This window comes from Giraffa tippelskirchi, chromosome 11 (assembly GCF_054371585.1).
Source record: "Giraffa tippelskirchi isolate mGirTip1 chromosome 11, T2T-mGirTip1v1.2.pri, whole genome shotgun sequence".
Taxonomy (NCBI): Eukaryota; Metazoa; Chordata; class Mammalia; order Artiodactyla; family Giraffidae; genus Giraffa; species Giraffa tippelskirchi.
Window position 1 is genome coordinate 19676754 of NC_137285.1, and position 24369 is coordinate 19701122.

Genomic DNA, 24369 nt, shown 5'->3' on the forward strand with positions numbered 1-24369 from the left:
GGGTGCCCTGTAGCAGGCAGCTATGATGGTTAGAAACGTCCAGGGTGATGATCTGGGATGTGGAGCAGAGTGCTAGTTATAGAATTCTCTGCACTTTTAAAATATTAACAACAACAACAAAAGTGCCCCCTTCACCAAATGCCAAAGGTTCAGTTGTAGAGAGAGGCTTTCTCAGACCCCTGCCTCTAGCGAGGACAGCTATCTAGGACTAGGTACATAACGTGCAGGGCCTGGTAAAAAGTGAAAATGCAGGGTCCCTTATTCAGAACTGAAGAATTTCAAGGAAAGTTCCACGTGGTCCAGTGGTTAAGACTCCGCGCTCCCAATGCAGTGAGCCCGGGTTCGATCCCTGGTCAGGGAACTAGATCCCACATGCTGCAATGAAGACTGAAGATCCTTCATGTTGCAACAAAGGCCTAGCTCAGCCAATTACAAAAATATATATGTTAAAACAGAAGAGGAATTTCAAGATGGTGGCCACAGAGCTTTAAATCAAACGTGGGGCCCTTCTGAGCACAAAGGCCCTGTGTGACTCTCTGGGCTTCATGACACCCCTTACCCCCCGCCACCCACCCCTTGAAGCCAGGGCTGCCTCTACCCTCTCACCAGCCCCAGATCCTCACACCAGGATTAAGCCTACTCTGGCTCTCCACAGCCCCCCAGCTCATCTCCGTTGTCTCCTTCTGGCTTGTTATCTTTGCCTGTCTCCCTTCCAGATGGCGCTTTTCCTGAGGGTCCAACTGCCACACTTTCCCCTGACTGCCTGGTGTAGGGGCTGTAACAGAGGAAGGCAGCTATATTTGCTAAATGAATTGTAATAAAGAAAAAGTCAGCTTCAAAAATCATGGCTCTCTACTTTCTACCCACTAGAATGGCTATAACTTAAATAAATAAATAGGGGGACCTCCCTGGTGGTCCAGTGGTTTAGGCTTCATTTAAACCACTATTTAAACAATCAGTGAAGCGGGTGCTGGTTCAATCCTTGGTCAGGGAGTTAAGATCCTACATGCCTTGTGGGCAAAAAACTAAAAGATAAAACAGAAGCAATATTGTAACAAATTCAATATAGAGTAAAAAAAAATTTTTTAAGTAAAACCAAAACATAACAGAAAATGACAAGTGTCGGTGAGGATGTGGCGCACTTGGACCCTCATACTTTGCCAGTGGGAATGTAAGATGGTGCAGCCACTGTGGAAGATGGCGTGGTGAGTTCTCAGTGTTAAACAGAGTGATCGTATGACTCAGCAGTTCTGCTCCTAAGTATAAACCTCAGAGAATCAAAAACATGTCCACACAAAAATGTGCAAGTTCATAGCAGCATTGTCCACAGTAGCCAAAATGTGAAAATAACCCAAGTGTTCATCAGTGGATGGATCGATAAACAGAATAAACAATGGGTTCCATCCATACAATGGAATATTATTCAGCCATAAAGAGGAATGAAGCACCCATATAGGCATAGACAGACATAGACATGGATGAAGCGTGAAAACATGATACTGAGTGAAAGAAGTCAGACAGAAAAGGCCACAATGTCTTCGATTCCCTTTATATGAAGTGTCCAGAACAGGCAAATTTACAGAGAAAAAAAGCAGACTAGTGGTTGCCAGGGTCTGAGGGAGGTGGGGGAATGGAGGGTGACAGTTAATAGGGACCTGGTTTTTTTTGGGGGAAGGGTGATAAAAATGTCCTGGAATGAGATAATGGTGATGGTTGTACCACACTGTGAATGTACTAAACGTCATTAGTGGTAAATGTTATGCATATTTTATCATAATAAAAAAAAAATTTTTAAACCTATCTTTGAATTGAATTGAATTTTAGAACAGAAAAAGGACACAGTGGGAAAACTGGGGAAAGCCAAAAAAAGCTTGGCATTTCACTGCCAGTGCTGTGCCTGTGTAGGCTTCTTAGTCATGACAAATGTGTCCCAGTCATGTGAGATGTTAACATAAGGCAAAGCTGGGTGAGGGTATATATACAGCAACGCCCTCTACCATCACTGCAACTTTTCTGCAAACCTAAAATGATTCCAAAATGAAACATTTATTCTTGAAAATCATACGTAACTTCCAGAAAGGGGCTTGCTTGGTCTCCAGAAGGTTCTTTTGTCTGGCTAGGGCCCACGCTGGGGTTCAGATTTGCAATTTAGGGAGCTGGAGCTGACTTCAGCCTGGGAGAGGGAGAAGAATCTGGAATTCCCAGGCTGGGGGAGAGGGGGAGGGGGAAGGAAGGAAGGAAGGAGGGGCTGGAATGGGGTTGGGCTGGGGGGGATCCCCCACGGAAGCGCCTTGCTGGGGAAACTCCAAAAACTTTGGAGAACAGGAATGTCCAGCACAGAGGTTGCTAATGGATAACCCACGGTCCAAAGACTAGGGAGGTGTTATACTTACCTTTGGTTTTGTAAACGTAATTGAGCCAATCTATAAAAAGCAGTCAATCTCACATGACAGTTGGAAATTTCCAACTTCTCTGGAAACATCTGAAAATATGCTAATTCGAGGCTACCTTTCTCTATGTCCTCAGATCTGGAGCTGAGCCCAGCCATCCCCTTTATTTATTTTTAAATTTATTTATTTATTTGTGGCTGTGTCAGATCTTAGTGTTGGCATGCAGGAGCTTTAGTTGTGGTGAACGGGCTGCTCCCTAGTCATAGAACACGGGCTTAGTTGCCCCAACACATGTCAGATCTTAGTTCCCCGACCAGGGACCGAACCCACATCCCCTGCATCAGGAGGCAGATTTGCAACCACTGGACCACCAGGGAAGTCCCCTGGCCCTCCTCTTTAAAGGAGTGTGAGCTCTCCTGTTTGCCACGATCCCTACCATCCCCCATTGTCACCAATTATGGCTCAGCGGTAAAGAATCCACCTGCCAATGCAGGAGATGTGGGTTTGATCCCTGGGTTGGAAAGATCCCCTGGAGAAGGAAATGGCAACCCACTCCAGTATTCTTGCCTGGAGAATCCCACGGACAGAGGAGCCTGGTGGGCTACAGTCTATGGGATCGCAAAGAGTCGGACACAACTTAGCAACTAAACAGCAACAACTGACACTGAGCTTCAGTTACGACTTATCTTCAAGCTTGCACCATATTTTACAGACTAATTGAACAGATTTTCTCTTATACTATGTCAAAAGTGGAAAAGCAAAAGTGAAATCAAGACATTGTCTGATTTTTATTATACCCAGCTGGCTTCACTCACCTATGATACCTACCTGGCTCCTGGAGGGACTCAGGTTTAAGAACTCAAGTCTCATGTTTGATGGGCAGCTTTCCCTTGCAGGTCAACCTACCCGCCCCAATCCTCACCCTTAAGTCTTCATGGTCACAGGTGTTGTGTGGTTGGGATCAAACATACACATTCTTCTTAGGCGTGAATCCTGGTTCTACTCTTTACTAGCTGGGTGGTCTTGGGCAGGTTGCTTAACCTCTCTGTGTCTCAGTTTCCCCATCTGAAAGCAGGGATGACACTATACCTACCTTTCAGAGGTTTTATGAGGACTAAGTGATGCCGCTCATGTAAAGCATGCACACCTGTGCCTGGAACAGAACAAAAGAGGCAGAGATTTCAGGGGGTGATGAGTGCTGTGATGATGACAGATCAGGGTGACTGGGGGAAAGCCCACATTCAGTACCTGCCGAGGAGGAGGGGACATGTGAGCTGAGAGAGTAATGAGAAAGAATCATCTGGGAACCCAGGGGGAAGAACAGTGTGTCAGGAAGAAGGAACAGGCAGTGTAAAGGCTCAGAGGCAAGAATGAGCTTGAGTTGCTCAAGGAGAAGGAAGAAGGGCTGTGTGGCTGGAGAGGAGCTACTGAAAGGCAGGCAGAGGCCACAGGGAGGTGTTTGGACCTGATGCACTGAGACACCCTGGAGGAACGGTTCTCAGCACTCAGAGGCCAGGATGAGGGACACGTGAACTCAGAGGGACTCAGAGGGACTCAGAGGGACTCATGAACCTGGCAGCAGCAGGCTGCTCCAGCCTGAAGCCTCTACTTTCAGTCCCCTGATCCCTGTCACAACCAGCCTGACTCAAGCATGGCTGTCCTTGGCCTCTGGGCATTGAAACCCCCTATCCCCAAACCAAACAGGAAGTCTCGAGGTGGCCCTGGGCCAGGACAGGGGTCCCCAGGATGGGGCAGAGTAGGGGATGCCAAAACCACATGAAAGAAGGCTACAAGGTGTGTGCTACTCAGAGTCATTCTTTGTGACTCCATGGGCTGTAGCCCGCCAGGCTCCTCTGTCCATGGGATTCTCCAGGCAAGAATACTGGAGTGGGTTGCCATGCCCTCCTCCAGGGGATCTTCCCGACCCAGGGATCAAACCCCAGTCTCCTGTGGCTCCTGCACTGCAGGTCAATTCTTTACTGCTGAGCCACTGGGAAAGCCCAAAGGCTGCAAGTTTCCCCCTAAAGAGATCTATCTCAAATCCCTGGAACCCATGACAGTGACCTTACTTGGAAAAAGGGTCTTTGCAGACCTGGTTCAGAATCTCAAGGTGAGATGATTCTGGATAATTCACATGGGCTCAAAATCCATTGTCAAATGTCCTTACAAGAGAAAGGCAGAGGGAGATTTGAGATGTACGGGGAAGAAGGCTGGGTGATGATGGAGGCAGAGACTGGAGGGAGGCAGCCACAAGCCAGGAACCCCTGGAGCTGCCAGAAGCAGGAAGGACCCTCCCCTCGAGTCTTCAGAAGGAGCTCAGCACTGTCGACCCCTCAGTGTCAGACTTCTGGCCTCCAGGTCTGGGAAAGATATGCTTCTGTTGCTTTAAGGCACCCGGTTTGTGATCATTGGTTACAGAGGCCCCAGGAAACCAGCACACCCTCCTCCGAGGGCCCCCACTTCCCCAGGCAAGAGGTTCAATTTCTCCTTCCACCCTTGTGACACATCCCCCATTACAGGTGAGAACACTGAGGCCCAGAGAGGGGAAAATAAATGGGGAAGCTCCTTACAGTTGTCTCAACCTTCCTCCTGCTTGAATTGAGCTCACCTATGTATCTTGTTGTGGAGAAGGAAATGGCAACCCACTCCAGTATTCTTGCCTGGAGAATCCCAGGGACGGTGGAGCCTGGTGGGCTGCCGTCTATGGGGTCGCACAGAGTCGGACACGACTGAAGCGACTTAGCAGCATGTATCTTGTTGAGCAAACTCTGGGAGATTGCAAAGGACAGGGAAGCCTGGCATGCTGCAGTCCTTGGGGTTGCAGAGTCAGACACGACTGAGCAACTGAACAACAAACAACATGTACATTGTTGGGTTTCCACAGCATTTAAAATTTTGTGTTTATTTTTATTATGGAATGGTAAGCAGAGCAAAAAGAGTCCAGATAACATAATGCCCTGAAACTTTTTCATTCCCTGCTCTTGGCGAGGTGGGGGTGGGGTGGGTGGATGGGGTGGGGGGTTAGCTGCGGGGTCTTGGCTGTGTAGTGTAGGATAAATCAATTAACCTCTTTGAGCTTCAGATTCCTCAACTTAAGAGTTGGGAGAGAATTGGTTGTTGTGAGGATTAAATGAGATCAGACGCTAAACACCAGGTATCTCTCCAGTTCCACCTGAAACCCCAGCCTGGGCCTGAGCAGGTTCTGCTGGGAAACCCAGTTCTCAGGTTCACGATGGCTTCTTCAGGGAGGGAGAGTCCTGGATAAATAAGATGCTCAAGGCAGGTCCAAGCCCGTGAGGGCAAGCAGAGGACTCAGCTGGCCACAGTCTGGGCCTCAGGCCTCGATTTATTTGGCAGGAAAATGGATACATGGCAGACATGGAGCTGGTGTATGTAGTGTGACTTCACCGGTTGTTAAAATATTCAAATACTCCCATACCCGTTGGTAAAAGCCACTGCCCCAGCCCCCCTCACGGGACCCCAGACTTCCACACAATTCAGCAAGTAAGAACTACCACCAGGAGGTCTTCCTGTGTCCAGTCCTAAGCCTCCCTTCTGATTGAGCTGTACTGCTGGGTAATATGTCTTGGTGCCATGGGCTGGGGAGCGTAGGGTGCTCTGTCCCTGATGGAAAAAAACAGGTGGCATTTGCTGGGTCTCGGCTTTCCCGGGAGGCACAAAGGACCCAGGGGGTTTAGTGGAGACCAATCTGTTATCCTGCACAAGCCTCATGGAGACAGATGGATGGACATGAATGTCTGCGCTGGGGGTCCTGGGGATGTGAAGGGCACCCAGACACTGGATGAAGGGAGGCCCTAGACCACCTAGAGTCTCCCCACAATTACACCAGGCAGGGCCTGATGGAGAAACCTAACCAGGCAATGAGGCAGATGGCCCAGGAAGAGGCCAGAGGTCAGGGGTCAGAGGTAGTATACTTTATTGACCGGTTCTCCCAACATCTTGCAACCCCCCTACAAAGCCAGATCTGGGCTTTGCCAGCGTCCCGTGCACCGGACTCCCAGACGTCCAGAGGGCCTCAGAACGGCCGAGTGGCGGGGCGGATGTGGGGAGGGGGTTACCAGCCAGGGGAGAGGGCGCGGGGAGGGGCAAGGCAGGCGGAGGGGCTCAAGCTGGGCGCTGGGCCGGGGACCCCCCCGAGGCTCCGCCAGGCCTGGCCAGCCCCTCACTCCCCTAGTTAAGGTTCGTAGTGGTTCACAGTGAGACTGGCTTAGATTTGGGGGGGTGATGGGCAGGCAGGTGCCGTCCACTCCCCGCCCACCCTTGGCCTGACTCACGAAGCTGGGAAGAGGGCAAGACGGGAAGTCCCCCCACCCCGCTGTGTTCCCACCACCACCACAGGGACTGGGAAGCCCCTTCCCTCCAGGGGCAAATGGCAGGGGCTCAGTTCTCCCTGACATCCCCCCAGGCTCTTAGGGAGAAGGGTCGTTCACTCCCGGCTCAGAAGTTTCCAGAACATCTCAGGGACCTTGCACGTCGTTACTCCCAATTAGAAAAATGCTTTTGAAATCTAGGAGTTGACGGGGGCCCATCAAACCAAGCAGTAAAAGAAACCTGGTTAAGATCTTGGTTTAAAAAGGTAGTTCTACCTTCACCTAGAAGCTTCGGGAGACCAGCCCGAGAGACCAGTGGGGTCTCTGTGCCCAGACTGGTGGGGGCGGCTCATGGCAGCAGGGGGCCGGTGGTGGCCCGGGGAACAGGGCAGGGACCTGGGGAAGAGATGCAGGAAGCGGTGACTCATGGGGCAGGGCACGTGGCCCTCCCCCTCCAGTGCCGTGGGCTTGGGCTCAGAGGGCAGCGGGGGCGGCCGGGATGGGGGACCCCCGTGGGCACCTCTGCCGGGCCGGCTCGGCTCTGGGGCCTCTGCCCCACCGGGAGAGGCGGGGCCCTGCGGTCAGGCCTTGTGACTGTCGTTGCCCGGCGGCTCCCTGTGGCCGGCTGTGTAGTCCGCGGCGGGCTCAAGCCCTAGCATCTGCCGCTGCACCAGCCTGGCGTAGAGGCCGCCCTGGGCCAGCAGCTGCTGGTGTGTGCCCTGCTGCACCACGCGGCCCTTGTCGAGCACCACGATGAGGTGCGCCCGCTCCACCGTGCTCAGCCGGTGCGCGATGATGAGCACGGTGTGTTTCTGCAAGTTGCCGTGGATGGCCTGCTGGATCTGCAGACACAGGAGGGCACCGGCTCACATGGGCGCTGCCACCGCCCACCACCCCACCCAGTCCTGACTCAGATCCCACATCCACCACACCCCACGGACACTCAGCCTCTCTGGGGCTTCTTTGCCTGTAAAGCGAGGGTTTGCACAGGACCTGCTTCTGGAGTTTTTGTCCTTGGGGGACAGAGCTCAGAGCCTGACACGGGGCAGCACTCGGTGAATGATGGAAGGGCTCCCGACATGGTCTTCCCCTAACCTTGGCCTTGGTTAATGGTCTCACCGTCAGCCTCAGAGCTCATGCCAACAAAACCAGCATCATCTGCTTCCTCATCATTCCCTCACCCCTCAAACCTGACTCATCAGCAAATCCTGTAGCCCCATCTCCCCAGGGTCTCTCTGCTCCATCTTTCCACCTCTGCCACCTTTTCGCTTGGATCCCAGCAACTTGCCTGACCCGCTTCCCATGTGGATTTAATACTTTTAATCAGTTCTTGTTGAACTCGTGCTCCAAACCCTCCAAGAGCTTCTTGTCCCATTTAGGACAAAACCCAAACACCTGGGGGAGGGGAATTTTGGGGCTGTGAACCTCTTCTGCATAACATGACATCCTGTGTTTGTCAATACCCATAGAATTTGCAACACAAAGGGACCCGAGACATGAATAGTGACCTTGAGTTACTAAAAATGCACTAATACCAATTTTCAATGGGACCTAATATACTGCTAATGTAAAATGTTAATAATAGGTGACGTTGTTTGGGGGGAGGGGTATACATGGGAACTCTGTACTTTCTGCTCAATTTTCTTGAAACATAAACCTACTCTAAAAAAAACAAAATCCAAACCCCTTTCTAGGTCCTGAGCAGCTGGTGTCCCCACAATGACTCTGTCCAGACCTCACCATGCTTGACCCCCACCGTCAATCATGCTGACCTTGGGGGGTTGGTTGTGGACCTGCCTTTGCCCTCGCTGCCCCCTCTTCCCAGGACGCTCTTACCCAGATCCCCCTGGCTGGCTCCTTTCCCTTCTGGTCTCAGCTCAATAGCTACTTGATGACCCTGGTTCTGCACGTGAATTCTGGGCAGGTGTGACCCCATTCGAACCCTGCACTAAGGCAGCCACACTCCAGCGGGGCTCCTGCAGGGGTAAAGCCTTGTCCCTGGGATGACCCCAGCCCCTAAATGCCGCCAGGAGAACTGAGTGTCCTAACCAACACCTGCCGGGCAGCAGGCGGCTGAGCTCCCTTTCTTAAAGCACTTACCAAAAGGGTCTTACAGTTGTCACACCTTCCTCTGTCCCTGGGAGATACATATGCAAAGCTCCTAAAGCTCAGGAATGTCTTTCTCTGTCATTCCTTTGAAATGTAATCATCGGAAGGATAGGGCCCCACCTCCCAGACTTGGTGGGGGACGTGGAATCCAAATTTCTGTGGTTGCCAGCTGTCTGCCAGCTCCCAGCCCTTTGTGAGTCTTCCCTGACCCCTGCTCCCGCCCCCTCCCTACATCCTCAATCTCCCTTTGAAATGTCTGCCCCATCACCATTGTCACCCCTGCACGAATCTTAGATAGACAGACCTCAGCTCTTTTCCCTGCTTTATTAGCTACTGGATAAAATCTGTTTTCCCAGCTTTAATGGCTGGCTGTGTTTCTCAGACTCCATCACAGGACTGTTTCATTTTCTACACAGCACAGGCCCCAGGGCGAATGTGCGCTTGTCTCCTTGTTATCTGTCTCTCACCCTGGATTGGAAACACCTTGGGGGCAGGGGCCAATGTGACAGTGGCACCCAGAACAGCGCCTGGTGCCCGGGAGGCGGGCATTAAATACCGTGTGATAAATGAATGGATCCAAGGCGAGATGCAGGTAGCTAAGTCTGCTTCAAATACACTGTGGGCCTTGCTTTACCAATGACATGAGAGTTGGAGTAAGAGAGACACTCAGGTTGTGAGCTCCAGGGCCCACATCTCCTGACTCAAACCCAGGTGCATTTGGTTTCAACACCTAGAGCCCTGAGGCTGGGCTGACCACGCCCTGGGCCTCCTCCATCCCCACTCTCTGCCCTCAGCTTTGAAACACCCTAATCCAGGAAGATGATGGCCTGGGAGAGTCCCTACAGCCACCCTGAACCCTTCCCAGCACCTGTCCGCTGCTCGGCTCTAAGCATCACCCGCCACCCCGCAACTCACCAGATACTCGCTCTCCGCATCCAGGGCGCTGGTGGCTTCGTCCAGGATGAGAACGGGTGGGTTTCGCACCAGAGCCCGGGCCATGGCCACCCGCTGCTTCTGACCACCAGACAGCTGGGCACCCTTCTCCCCTGTCTCTGCGGGGCGGAGGCACAGGGGCAAGTGAGTGGGAGGGGAGGCTGGGTGGCCCTCGGGGAGGGACAAGCAGTCCCTTGCCTCTGCCTTTCCCTTCTGCCAGGGGAGCTCTGCTCCCTGGGAAAGGTGGGGCTGAGAGGGCCACCGGCTGGAAACCTCATGGAACGATGCTCCTCCTTCCTGTTCATAAGGAGCAAGCAAATTATGACTGTGTGTGGTTGGTATCAAGATGCCAACTTTTACCTGTTAAACTAGCAAAACTCCCAACGTTTGAGAACACACTGTGCTGGGGTGGCTGAGGGCAAAGGGCACCCCTAGTCTTCTGGGGTACAGCTGCTGAGATCCCTGTGCTGCGGTGCACACTCCTCTGTGTGTCGGGTTGTGGTGTGTGAGTGCACAGATCACAATTACAGACGCACAACCCCTGGACCAGCAAACCAATCTCTGGGAATATTTCCTGCTCATTTACTTGCTCGTGAGCTGTGACTCACAGCACTGTTAACTGAAAACGACAAAACTCCCAAACCAAAAAAACAATACAAATTGTCTATCAACAGGAAACTGAAGAAACCAGTTATTTTTGAGTAAAGTATTATAAAGGCACACAATAGAATACTGTGCAGTAGCTAAAAAAAAAAAAGTAGCTTTCTAGGTATGAATATGGAAAAAAGGTATCACTTAAAGAAACCAGAATATAAGGTGCTGTTTTTTCTGTAGATGGGTGAAACAAAAAACACATATTCATATTTGCATAAAGAAACTCCAAAATGACATGTAAGAAATTAATGAAAGAAGCTTTGGTGGGGGCCGGAGGGAACGGGGAGTGAAGACTGGAATGAAATGAAACTTTTCACTGGATGTAATTAGGTCTAATTTTTTAGTTGTGAACTGTGTGAATAGCCTCGCTGCAAGAGTTAAAATTTTAAAATACGTTAAATCAAATCTATAAGTTAATATATTGTTCAACTCATTAAATTAAAATACTTATTCACATAAAGTAACTATAAATAATATAGTACATATACCATTTTAAAATAATTATGTTTCGGAACTAAATTGAGGTAGTGGTTTTAAAGCACTGTGAAAGTACTAAGTGCCACTGAAGTGTTCACTTTATTTATTTATTTTTGGCCACTCCGCACGGCATGTGGAATCTTAGTTCCCTGACTAGGGATCAAACCCATGCCCCCTGCAGTGGAAGCACAGAATCTTAACCACTGGACCACTAGGGAAGTCCCTGAATTGTTCACTTTAAAATAGTTAAGTTTAGGGACTTCCCTGGTGGTCCAGTAGTTAAGAATCTACCTTGCGATTCAGGGGATGTGGGTTTGATCCTTGGTTGGGGAACTAAGATCCCACATGCCATGGGGTGACTAAGCCTAACAGCCACAACAAAAGCTCCCAAATATTGCAACCAAGACTCAATGCAGCCAAATAAATAAATAGATAAATATTTAAAAAACAGTTAAGTTTATGTTATATGGATTTCCCCTGAAATAATAAAGAGTAGCTGGCAGAGGGCAATGCATAACTCAGAGGGTTGAACCCCTGAGGGTGGACCTCCAGGCACAGTGGAGGTGGTGCTCCGGGCCCTGTACCTGTATTGTAGCCGTCCTGGAGCTCCATGATGAAGCCATGGGCATTGGCCTTCTGGGCAGCCTCCACCACTGTCTCGAAGGGCACAGTGGGCAGGCCGTAGGAGATGTTGTCTGTAATGGAGCGGGCGAACAGCACTGGCTCCTGGCTCACCAGGGAGATCTGTGGAGAAGGAAGGATGGGGCATGGGAGGCGGGGAACACGTCAGTCCAGCTGTCACCAGGAACCTCACCAGCCCCGGGCCTGGCTGATGCCTGGGGCCTCAAGTCTGAAATCTGATCAGGGCCCACGGCCGGCTGCTGCATTCAGTGGCCTCTCTTCTTTCCAAACAGTGGAGTCCACTTTCTGCACAAGCCCTCAGCCTCCCTGACCAACACACTGGGGGCCCCGCTAAGCTTGCCGCTCTGGGCTCAGCCAAGTTCCCTGACCTCCGAGACAGAGCTCATTGGCCACCTCTGACCTGGAAGAAAAGAGAGTGAGAGAGTGTGGAGTGTGACTCTGTGAGTCTGTCCGTGGCAAGAAGAGGCCAGAGCAGGCCCAGGCCACAGGGACCTCCCTGGTTGGTGCCCCCTCCCTTTTAGAGACCAAAAGAAAGGAGCTCTTGTCCCAGGGTCCCAGCTCTAGGAATTTGTATGTAGTTGGACGATGTCATTACAATACTGTAAATAGCAAAAAAAGGAAAAAGAAAAAAAAAATCTAATTGTCCATAAGTTGAGGATTAAATGATTATAGTGCACCTATAAAATCAAGCTGCAATATATATCACAATTCTATTTTTGTTGTTTAAAAAAGTGTATGTGCCTTTATATATTGTTGTTGCTGCTGTTTAGTCATTCAGTCATGTCCGACTCTTTGCGACCCCATGGACTGTAGCCCACCAGGCTCCTTTGTCTATGGGATTTCCCAGACAAGAATAATGGAGTAGATTGCCATTTCCTTTGCCTGGGGATCTTCCTGACCCAGGGATTGAATCTGTGTCTCCTGGGTCTCCTATATTACAGGCAGATTCTTTTCTGCTGAGCTACCAGGGAAACCTTTTTATGTAGATATGTTTATATGAAGATGGGAAACACGTTGGAAAGGAAAGGATGTTGACTAAACTGATAATGCTGGATCGTGCCATGGGGTGGAATTCAAAAGGTGAGGTGGAGGGGATTCTCATGTGTTTGTTATAAAATTCTCTGAATATATGAGAATATAGTTAGATGGTTGAGTTCTACTGCTTTGGGTTTATGAAAATTAAAAATTTAAACAGAGGATACTCACAAAAGAAGAAATCTAAAAGACCAAGGACCATGAAAAAGGGCTTAAAATCTTTAGTCACCAGGAAAATGCAAAAAACCTCAATGAACTACCTCTAGATACTCACCAACTGGTTACAGATACAGGACTGATACTAGCTATCTGAGATTAAGTATCTGAGCATGTTAACTATTGCAAAGCCTGAGCCGCTCTGTCCAGGAGCCACTTCCAGAACTCTGGTGGGCAGCAGTCTGGTGGTGGCATACCTGGGACCACTTCTCCACCATCTACCCAAGGTTATATACACGAGTGGGAAGAGGTCACAATCTGTGGCCTCCACCCGCATCTACAACTAGCTGGAAGTTCTGGAATCTCTGTGTCAACCCAGGCTCTCGCATAACTTAACGTCTGTTGATGATGTAAATGGTGTCTGCGTAGAAGTTGGTGTTTCCTGCATAACGTGCAACCTGAAGAACCATCCAGGGCATCCCTGCTCTTATACCAGCTCAGGATCAGATGTTGAGTGCGCCTGAGAAGATTACCAAAATCTGTAAGGTCATGAATAGCCTCCTTTAAGTACTGGAGATAATTTAAATGTGGAAAATCTGAACTCTCATTCACTGCTGGTGAGACTGTAAAGTTAAAAAAAGAAAAAAGTAAACCACCTTAATGGCAGGAATTACTATAGCTGAGGATACGCATCCACTCTGGGAGAACCTACCCACCTGTGCATACCAGGACACACAGTATCAGTGTTGTCCATATCAATATTGTTGCTAATACTAAAAGAACAGGAAACACCCCCAACTATCCATCAAGAAACAGAAGGTGTAAATGGACTGTGACATGTTTACACAGTGGATTATCTCCCAGCAATGAAAATGAAGGAACTACAACACAGCCTCAACCTGGAAAACTCACAAATAACGCTGAGTGGAGGAAACAAGACACAAAGAATACACATGTTATGACTCCAGTCAGATGAAGTTCAAAACTAGCAAAACACAGCTGTGCTGTCTGGGGAAGCACACAGCGATGGGAAGAGCAAAAGCAAGAAAATGATGATTATGAAAGTTGGGTGAGATGGCGCTTCTTGGGAGGAAAAGAAAAGGCACACGGAGTGGGGCGGGGGGGGAGTGCTTCTGGAGTGCTGGAACGTTCTATTTCTTGAACTGGGTGGTGTTATGTTGGTGGTAATCCTTTTTTTAAAAAATATATATATATTTTATTTATTTTATTTGGTTGCATTGGGTCTTAGTTACAGCATGTGGGATCTAGTTTCCTGACCAGGGATCAAACCTGGCCCCCCTCCACTGGGAGCACAGAGTCTTAGCCACTGGACCACCCGGGGAATCCCAGTGGTGATCCTTTGAACGGTGTGTATATCCTGAGCCCTCTTGCCCGCATCTGTTAGTGCTCCCGAGAGCAGGTCAAGCAGGGGAAAGGGCGGAGGAGGCCGGCGAACGCCGTGTACCTACCACGCGGTGTAAGTACTTGTGGTCATAGGCGCCGATGGGCCTCCCGTCCAGCAGCACTCGGCCCCCCTCCAGGGGGTAGAAGTTCTCCAGGATGTTGACGCACGAGCTCTTCCCGCTGCCCGACGGCCCTACGAGTGCAGTCACCTTTCCCGGGGACAGGCTGAAGGAGACGTTCTGCAAGGAACACGCAGACACAAGTCAGGGCTGCTGGCTCACTCAGAGGCTCTGGTCTCAGAGGCCAGTGGGCACCCTTTCCAGCGTGCCCCACTGCCGCCGCCCCCAGAAGGCTCTCTTTTCTAGGTCTTGACAGCACTTTTATACTCGTCTCCTTTGCCTGGAATGTTCTCGCTGCAAAGAGCCACTGGCTGACACCTGCTCCTTGTTTTGGTCCCAGATCAAAAGGCACCTCCCCCGAGAAGCCCTCTTGGACTATTAATACCATCTCTGCAGACTACCCCGATTTATTGCCTTCCTAGCACTTCTCTTGGAATCCTTTTGTCAATGCTCTGTCTTCCCCAGCAAGAGCCCAACTGGAGGGACTCTGCTTTTCGTGTTCTTGGCTGCACTGCCATGGCCTGGCCTGTAGGAGGTGCGAGAGAGATGGGAGGAGGGAAAGGATGATGGGGGGTGGTGGGGGTTCGCAGACCCTCTCTCACCTGCAAGACTTGGGTGTGGGGCCGAGTGCGGTAGGTGAAGGTCACATTCTCAAAGTCCACCCGGCCCTCCAGGTGGTCAGGGGCCAAGCTCCCATCGTTCACCATGGTCGGCTGCCGGTCAATGAACTCGAACACCTTCTCGGCGGCCCCTACTCCTTGCATCAGGCCACTGTAGACAGAGCCCACGGACTGTGGGGGGAGGAAAAACATGTTCCTGACCCACTGACACCCCAATCCTAGGTCCCCCCTCCATGGTGCCAGAGGGATGAAGGGGGTGCAGAGAGAGCAAGAACACAGCAGCAGGTCTGGGGTGGGGGGCACGGTCACACGAGGCTGTCGGAGCCCCACCTGCTGGCACAGCAGACCAGGACGATAATGAAAAAGATGAAGACAGCGATAAAAAATACTGATGCTTTATGTGTTACAGCTAAACCTCACCACTGTCCAGCAGGGTAGGTGTTATCACCCACCCCCCCCAGAAGAAGAAATGGAATCGCAGAGAAGCCAGAATGTAGCAGAATAGGAATTGGACCTTCCTCTTTCAGCTGCCACAGAATTTTTAAATTTCGATGGTAAAAATGGCCCTAAATTTATACATTTCCTTGGGTAAAAATATACACAAGTATAAATGTGAATAACGACTCATTTTACTGAGTACATATATATCTTTTGAGGTAGCTTCTATCATTAGCTCCTTTGTGGTGATAAGGAAACTGAGGCACAGTGGGCTCAAATAACTTCCCCCAGGTCACACAGATGCAGAAGCGGCAGAGCCAGGATTCGAACCCAGGCCTTCTGGCTCCCGAGTTCAGACCCTTATGACCTGTGACTGCGGGTCCTGGTTGATGAAACGGGGGTAATATTAGTACCTGTATCATGGTTCTGTGAAGACGTACTCAGCAACAGGAAGCCCTCAATACACCACAGCTGTTAACATCCAGATACAATGACTCATATTAAGACACAAGTGCTGTGTAGACATTGTCCTCTCTCCCTCATCCCAGAGGTGGTCCTGGTTATCAGGGCACTGTGTCTTTCAAGTCCTTTCTCTGTGCTTTTACAAACATATGCATGTACATAATTAAATAATTTTGAGACGAAAGAAAACCATAAGATCAGACCATCCCTATGACTCAGAGATTAGCTTTTTCACTAATTCTGTATCTTAGGGTTCTCTGTGCACCAGCGCACACAGCTCTGCCTCACTCCTGTGGCTGCTGCCTAGTTTTCGTAGCACAGATGGACTGTTTCTGGCATACGGATATACTGTATTGCCCAATCGCTGGTTGACAAGCATTTAACTTTTCACTGGTGTAAACAGTGCCATACTGGGCATCCTGGGACACATGTCTTTGCCCACTGCTGTGGATGTTTCTGAAGCATGGCTTCCTTGACACTGATTCTAATGACACCGCAAGTCTGACTGGAACTAAGGCAAAGTGCCATCTGCAGAAGACACTAACCTCCCCCTGACCCCCACACCTTTGGGCTTTTATCACTGCAGGACACACAGCTCTACTTTAGTGCTGGAGGGCTTTGTGGGGAGGGGGGGTCAGACCAGAGAACTAACACCCTCCCTCTGTGCATCCTCTGGAAGTGACTGATGGCAATTTAGGCACAAGCTCCCCAGCTCCTTCATCTCAGGACCTGCTGGTGGGAGGAGCCAAATTAAGACTTAATCTACGGGGACTTCCCTGCTGCTCCAGTGGCTAAAGCTCCATGCTCCCAACGCAGGGGGCCCAGGTTCGATCCCTGGTCCAGGAATTAGATCCTGCATGCCGCAACTAAGACCAGGCACAGCCAAATAAATTTTAAAATAAAATTGAAATAATGTATATATATAAACATAATCCATTTAAAAAACAAACCCACTCTGTTCTTTTTCCATAGAGCTACTCTTTAAAGTGGGTTAAAATAAAGTCAGACCATCTGGCTTGGAACTGGGAACCCCTACAAATGTGGGGGGCAAGTCACTGAACCACTCTGAGCCTCAGCTTCTTTTTCTGGGAAGTGGGGACCCGGGGAGCACTGAGACCTCGTACAGGTGCTCAGGGGCATCTTCTGAAATAATCTCTGTTGCTGCCCCTCTGCTCCATAAAGTTGCTGTCACACGTTAGTGTTAGTCTCCTTGTTGGTATTATCATGTCCTTTAGAAAGAAATGCCACCTCCTGCGGACCCTGGAGCACCCCCATTCAGATCCCTCCCCCTTACCTCTCCCTCCTCCCCAGGATCCCCCCTTCCCCAGCCAGCCCCTCACCTCCATACAATCTCCCAGGACAAACTCATAGATGATGAAGGAGATGAGGTTGCCACTGGTCATCTGCCCCGAGATGACGAGGTGGCCTCCGTAGTAGAGGATGCTGACCTGGACCACAAGCAGTGTGAGCTGGAAGGCAGATGGAAAGTGGAGTCTGACTCACGGGGGGCCTTGGCTCAGATCCACAACCCCATCCCCTCTGTCTCCCCGCCCCACAAGCTGCAGGGGAGGTGAGAGCAGCTGTGGACTCCGCACTCATAGTCACAAACTACAAGTCCAGCCAGCGGCAGGGACGGCCTCCCACGAGCTGATGCCCCTCTGTCACTCACGCCCTCCCCATCACCACTAGGGAGTTTTTCCCTGCAAAGGCCCCCTGCTGGAACAGGCCATGAGCCTGGTCGGGAACAAGGTTTTCTTTGTCAGGCCTTGGCGTGTACACACACACACACACACACACACTTCCCAAGCGCCTCAGCAAGGCCAAACTGGAGCTATTTGTCTCCTCCTTATTGGGAAGAGCATGGTTCAGAGAGGCTGAGTCCTCTGGCTAAGGTCACACAGCAAGCCAGGCCAAGCAGATGAGGTCTGTATTACCAGGAAGGAGGGGCTGTGTCTGGGGTGTGCTTGCCTCCTGACCCTCCGGTGCTGGGGGAGTGTCTGCGAGAGGAGTGGAATCTGCGTACCCATGACACAACCCACTCAGGGTCCCTATCTGCCCCTCCTCATTCCAAGCCAGCAATGCTGGGCTGGAACTAGATCCACAGCTGGACCACAGTGCCTTTGCACAAGCAGCAAGAGGCACCTTTGCTGGTAGGCAGACTGCCAGGAGACTTGGCTAGTTGGATTTCAGGCCTTTCTCCCCTCTGGCTGGGTACTTTTGAGGAGGGGTTACCCTGGGTGGGGGGGAGGTCCCAGAAGGTCCTTATCCCCTGCTTGCCTGTAGACCACTGGCTCCTTCCTTGCCCTAAATTCCAAACCCTCCTCATGCCTACCCCAGCTCTTCCCCGACATCCCACTCTTGGGTGTGGCCAGCACACAGTGACAGGCCCCACATGCTCCTTCTCCAGGAGGGGCTGGAACGCGTCCCCCGGGAGTGAGCCGGACACTCTAGGACCTGCCAGGAAGCCGCCCAGGTCATATCCCCAGGTGGCCTCAGGGTGACTCCCCACCTTGGCAGGGGTGTCTCCCCAACAGGGAAAAGAAAGTTCCTGCCCGGCCACCCCACACCCAGGTGAGAGGTAAGAGGGGGTGTCCTGGGGGGACATTCACAGGAGTCTATGTTTCTTTCCAGAAAGATCCTCTAAGGACAAGCAGAAAGTCAGGACAAAGTCAAGTGTCACACCAGCATGCAGGGACCTGGGCTAATGTCCTGCCCCAAGGGGTCCCCCATCTTTGTGTCAGACCTGCCCGGGCTGGGGGCACATACCCCGCTGCCCCAGACGTAGTACATGTAGGCCGCGGCCTCCTTCCTGTTCAGCTTGTACACCTGCTGCAGCTTCCGTGAGTACACCTCCGCCTCCTCCTCCTCATTGGCAAAGCTCCGCACTGTCTTCATGGCGCTGATGGTCTCCTCAGCCGTGCTGCTGGCTCTGGCCAGAGCACTCTGGACCTCTTTGGAGAGCCTCTATGGGCGGGAGCGGGGACAGAGAGGAGGAGACCTCAAAACAGACAGGCTCACCCTCTGCTGAGCCCCAGGTCTCTCTGGGATTTTCTGTCTTTAGTTGGTGTCAGATCTATGCAGGGAGTTTCAGGGACAAAGGGATGAGATCTAGCTCCCCTTCCTCCCCCATCTCCTTCTAGCATGATTTGCTGAGCTCAGACAACAGACTCCAGCTGGGCTTTGGGGGTGAGCTCCTGAGGCTCTGTCTCCTGAGGGATGGGGCACTGATCGTGAAGATATCTCTAGTATTCAGAGGAAATTATGCATGACCATACATAATCTTCTCAGAAAACGAGTCTCGATACCTGATCCTGAGCTGGCATAAGAGCAGGGATGCTCTGGATGGTTGTTCAGGTTGTATACTGCACAAGAAACACTATCTATTAAGGAGGCAGCATTTACATCCAGTAACATACATTAAATTATGTGAGAGACTGAAAATTGGCACAGAGATTCCAGAACTCTTAGCCAAGTTCTAGATGGTGGTGGAGGCCACGGGCTATGAAATCTGCCCACATCATGTGCTTATAACTGAGGATGGATGGCTGAGAAGTGGTTCCAAGTACATGACCACCAGACTGCTGCCCACAGAGTTCCAGAAGCAGTCCCCGGGCCTGCTATTCAGGCTTTGAGATAGTTACCACACTAAGAACTTCACACCAGCCAGGAAGGCTGCCCAGGAGGCTCCTACATTGGCATGTCTCATGACCTGCAAGTCACGCCCAGGCCATCAGAAGCATGCGGTGTACTCAGGCTCAGGCATCCTGGGAGGAGCCACACTGCCTTGAGTCATGTCTGGCTGCGGACGATGTGTGTGGCTTGTGGTGATGACTCAATGATGGTATCCTATACATGGGGTACAGGTACGAGACCTAAATAGGGCTTCCTTGAGGCTTCACCACTGAACCTGAAGGTGGAGCCTGAGGTGTGCACAGAGGCAGGGCTGATGTGATGTGGGCGCTCCAGGGCTTCCTGGCCCCTCCCAGGGGTTGGCAGGAAGGCAGGAAGGGTGGGGTGGAAGGGAAACTGTTCTGACTCCAACTCATATATTTACTTTCTCTCCTCATGGACGAAAACAGTGAGGCCAGTGATCCAGAGCTGTAGGGGAGAGGGCCCGCCTGGGTGGTGGGCTCTGTAGGAGGGCAACACAGTGGGCTGTGGGGAATGGATTCATTTAGGTGCTGGTCTCAGGTCATGGGCACTAAGGGTCCTGACCAAGTGGGGACCTCAGGGTCCAAGTGCCCTGCTCAGGAATGCCCCTGATCCCCTCAGGCCTGGATCACTGGCGACGGGGCTGACTGCACCTGCCTGTACCCAGCCTGCGTTCCTGAGGGCTCAGAGGCACCCACCACTGTGGGAAGCAGGAGGAAGGTGAGGCAGGAGCCCAGCTTACAGGCTGATCCTTCTGACAGAGGCAGCGCTGGGGGTAGTTGGGGGGACTGCTGCTCGCCCATCATTGCATCGTGGGTGAGGGCCTCGATCATGGGGTCCTGAGGGCCTCCACCCCCCCAAACTTGAACATATACTCCCAGAAAGAGAGCAAACTTTGCACTCAGAGTGAAACCCAAACTTCCCACAAAGGTCTATATCATCTAACCCCCCATTACTTCCCGACTCTCTCCTTACTCCTGGTTCCGGCCTCACCAACCTTCCTGAGGCTCCTCAAACAGGCCAGTCATGTTCCCACCTCAGGGCCTTTGCACTGGCTGTGCCCTCTGCTTGGAACAAGTTTCCCCAATATGTCCACCTCTTTACTCAAAGGCCACCTTCTCAGAAAGACCAATTTAAAATTGCAGCCTGGGACTTCCCTGGTGGTCTAGTGGTTAAGGATCCACCTGCCAATGCAGGGGACACATGGTCCATCCGTCATCCAGGAAGATCCCACGTCTTGGGGCAGCTAAGCCAGTGCACCACAGTTACTGAGCCTGCACTCCAGAGCCCATGCTCTGCAACAGGCACAGCCACTGCAATGACAAGCCCGTACACCACAACTAGAAAGTAGTCCCTGCTCACCACAATGAGAGAAAGCCCAAGCATAGCAATGAAGATGCAGCGCAGCCGAAAACAAAATAAAGAAAAATTTTAAAAAAGGATAGCAAAAGAAAGACATTTAACTTTAAAAATAAAATAAAACTGCAACCAACCCCAATGCTCTCTATTTCTTTTCATTTATCTCTTTATCTCCTCCAACTTTTATTGTACTATATATCTAGTTGTTAAGTCGTGTCTGACTCTTGTGACCCCATGGACTGCCAGGGGGCAGCCTGCCAGGCTCCTCTGTCCATGTGATTCTCCAGGCAAGGATACTGGAGTGGGTGGCCATTTCCTTCTCTAGGGGATCTTCCCAACCCAGGAATTGAACCTGGGTCTCCTGCATTGCAGGCAGATTCTTTACCAAATGAGCTATGACTGTATTATATATTTCCATCATTATCATTGTTGCTATTTATTGGCTGGCTCTTCTATTAGAATATAAGCTCCCTGGGGGCAGGGGTCCTGTCTGATTGATGTATCCCAGTACCTGGGACATAGTAGGTGCTCAATAAATATTTATTGAATGACTGAACGAATGAGTGGCTGAATGCAAACTCAGTTTCAAGACAAGTCCCTCACGAGCCCCCAGTGGCCCTCTGAGCCCCTCCTAAGGGATCATTTGAAAGCTGCTGGTGGGGAGACCCCAGTGGGGATCAGGTGGGGCCTACCTTGTAGTACTTGCCGTAGATGTCGGACACCATCATGATGATGGGGAAGCCCATGAAGGTGACCAAGGAGAGCTGCCATGAGAGGCTGAACATGAAGACCACCACGCCCGTGACCTTAACTGTGTTCCGGAGGAAGATGTTGATGTTCTGGGAGACCAGGTCGCTGACCATGGTGGTGTCCGAGGTGAGGCGGGAGATGAGGTCCCCTGGAACACAGGCCTCTCAGCTCCCTCTGGAGTAACAGGGCCACTGAGGGTGGGGGCAGGGGACCCTTGGGGAACTTGGACCTTCCCTGTCTTCTGGGCTGGGCTGCAGGGGGGACAGGATGAGTCAATGGCCCTGAGGGGTGCTCTGAGCCCAGCCCTTGTCACCAGCATCTGGTTTCAGCTTCAGCATCTCACAGAGCACAGAGGAGGCAGCTGAGGCTCAGAGAGGGGAAGAGTCTTGCTCAGCGCCACACAGCATGGCCGTGACTGAGCCAGAGCTGAACCCGTGGCCCCTCCCTATCACTGGCAGAGGGGTCACTCCCCTCTTCAGCCTCATGGTAGTAACAATCTGAGCTATGGAAGAGAGAGGAGCAGACCACCCCTTACTGATGGCTGGATACTGGGCTAAGACCTTGACAACAATCCCGTGGGGCAGCTTCTGTTATTGTTCCCATCTTACGGAGGAGAAAACAGAGGCTCAGGAAGGTGAAGTCAGGGATGGGGCCTGCACCCAGGCTGGGCTGCCTCAGAGACTGGATCTTGGCCTCCCTGTTCTGTCCTGTACCCCTGCCCTGATCACCCCACGGGCCGGGGGAGTCCTGGCCCATGTGCTTCCCACAAGCCAGTGGGAGGTGAGGCATTGGTTGCTTCAGGGACAGGGTGGCCTGGCCAGGGTCCTAGAGTGGCCACAGCTCACAGCAAAACCTCAGACCAGCTCCCCAGGGCTCAGGGGGTGCTGGAGGCCCACACCAGCCTCCAGGGGCATCCCCAGCCTGAACTGGATGGCAGGGGAAGACAGCAGGACTGAGAGCGCTGAGTCACCCATTTGAATCCTCAACGTGGGGCAGGCCCACCTGGCCAGGCCCAGCTCCAGGTCACCCGAGACCCCCGGGAAGACCAACCTGTGCGATTCTCGTCAAAGAAGCTTGTCTCCTGAGACACCAGCGAGCGGAAGAGACGGTTACGGAGGCGAATGTTCAGTCTGGCAAATATGAGGGTAAAAATGCCGCCCCGAATACCTGCGGCAAATGAGCTAATTGCAGATAAGAGATGTTATGTATAGCACGACGTCCTTCTGGCAACTGACCCCCGCCCCCCACTGCTCCCTCCCCACTGCTGGCAGGCCAGGGCCTTCACAGGGGTGAGGGACCCCAACCTTGAGCCCACTCTCTGGGGCTGGCACCACCAGGGGGTCATCCTGTTCCCAACAGGAGCCCCCAACGTGAGGGCACAGGGGGGACTTCTTTTACCGCGGGTGAGGAGCCCAGCTCCATCCGTCAGGCCTCTCACCTTTCCAGAACAGCACAGACAGACAAAGCTGGCCCTTGTTTCCTGCCTGGAAAATAGCTGGGGGTGGGGTGGTGCTGAAAGGGGAACCCCGAGGACTGAAGTCATTTTTAGGGACAAGAGGGGTGTGGCTCTAGGGTGGGGCTCAACCAAATGGGCAGAACTAAGCCAGTAGCTGGGTTGTTGGTTACCATGGGGACCAGCTTAGGGACAGGCCTTTGCCTCCCACCCCCAGGAGCATTTCTTAGGCCTCCCTGGGCCCTTTTCTTCTCAGGAGCTACCCCATCCCCACTCCCAACTGCAGGCCTGGTGGGTGGGGGCAGGCAGGGGGTCGCTACCTGCCAATGGCCAGCACACACATGACGATGACGGCCGTGCTGAACTGCTCCATGCTTTTCTGGATGACGATGCCGTCGATGGCCCGGCCAGTGTAGTAGGGAAGGAAGGTCTCTCCTGCCGGAGACAGGGCAGGCTCAGGGGGGGGGCCTGGAGCTAGGAGGGGGCTCTGGAAGCCCGCAGACTACCCACACTGCTTATTCCACTCATGGGGTTTTCTCTCTCTGCAAACTCCTGCTTATTAGCTGGGCAGGGGCAGGGAGGGGGGCCCCCTCTTTTCAGAGATCAGGTACACGGGAAATGTCAGCTATTCAGTCTATACTGACTAGATCCTGTCATCACGAATAATGGCTCCCAGACCTGGAGAACATAGAGCCACGGGGCTCCTGGGTGATAGTTCATCCCCTCTGCACAAGGACTCAGAAGGCGACCCTGTTATCATCCATTTTACAGATGAGGAAAGTGGAGCCGAAAAGATGAGCTGAGGCTCACCCAGTCACACCACCAATTGGTGGCTGACAGCTGCCAAAGTTCACTTCTTTCTTCTCTCTGCCAGAGGGTTCAGAGTCCAAATTCTAGAAGGTCAGAAGATGTTGATGTTCTGCTTCTAAGCAATGCTAGAACTGCCACCCCGCCCCTCTTGGTGGGGCACTTTACAGCTTGCCAGATAATTTCTTACCCATGTGTCTTGCTGTATCTTCACATCAATCCTGGGTGTGGCGGGGGGAAAGGGGCATCCGGCAGAGATGTCATCCCCATTTCACTGAGGTGGAATGGGAGACTCAGAGAGGCTGAGTAACTTGCTCGAGGCCACACAACAATTAAGAGGAAGGCAGGACTCAAACCCAAACCAGCTTCCAGTCTGGGGGCTCATTCCTTGTGCCTTCCCTCCCAATAACCTGGAATGAATGGCCTACTCTCATGGAAATGATGGACACGGAATGGGAGGTAGTCAGACCAGCCTGTGTCCAGTTTTCACTGCAGCTTTCAGCAGCCACAGCCTAGATCAGCACCAGGCATGCAGGAGGCGCACAATAAAAGCCAATCAATGCGCCCTGTGCAGGTCTG

At 51.9% G+C, this 24369-nt stretch overlaps 1 protein-coding gene across 9 annotated transcripts in view; it reads right to left on the reverse strand.

The window, feature by feature from the left end:
• Positions 1 to 6310: 6310 nt before the first annotated feature.
• Positions 6311 to 24369, reverse strand: part of ABCB9 (ATP binding cassette subfamily B member 9) — a 42751-nt gene continuing 24692 nt past the window's right edge. For 4 of the 9 annotated variants that reach the window (XM_081540226.1, XM_081540224.1, XM_081540225.1 and 1 more), the window contains 10 exons: positions 23304 to 23418; positions 22581 to 22711; positions 21473 to 21678; positions 18537 to 18734; positions 17111 to 17239; positions 14853 to 15041; positions 14197 to 14370; positions 11479 to 11638; positions 9746 to 9882; positions 6311 to 7563 (listed from right to left, as the gene is read on the reverse strand). In XM_081540226.1, the coding sequence (XP_081396352.1) occupies positions 7303 to 7563; positions 9746 to 9882; positions 11479 to 11638; positions 14197 to 14370; positions 14853 to 15041; positions 17111 to 17239; positions 18537 to 18734; positions 21473 to 21678; positions 22581 to 22711; positions 23304 to 23418 (1700 nt within the window). In that variant the 3' untranslated portion in view covers positions 6311 to 7302. Of the gene's footprint in view, positions 7564 to 9745; positions 9883 to 11478; positions 11639 to 14196; positions 14371 to 14852; positions 15042 to 17110; positions 17240 to 18536; positions 18735 to 21472; positions 21679 to 22580; positions 22712 to 22968; positions 23026 to 23303; positions 23419 to 24369 lie in introns of all 9 variants that reach the window. The other 5 variants (XM_081540229.1, XM_081540227.1, XR_014068553.1 and 2 more) reach the window with 4 other exon arrangements.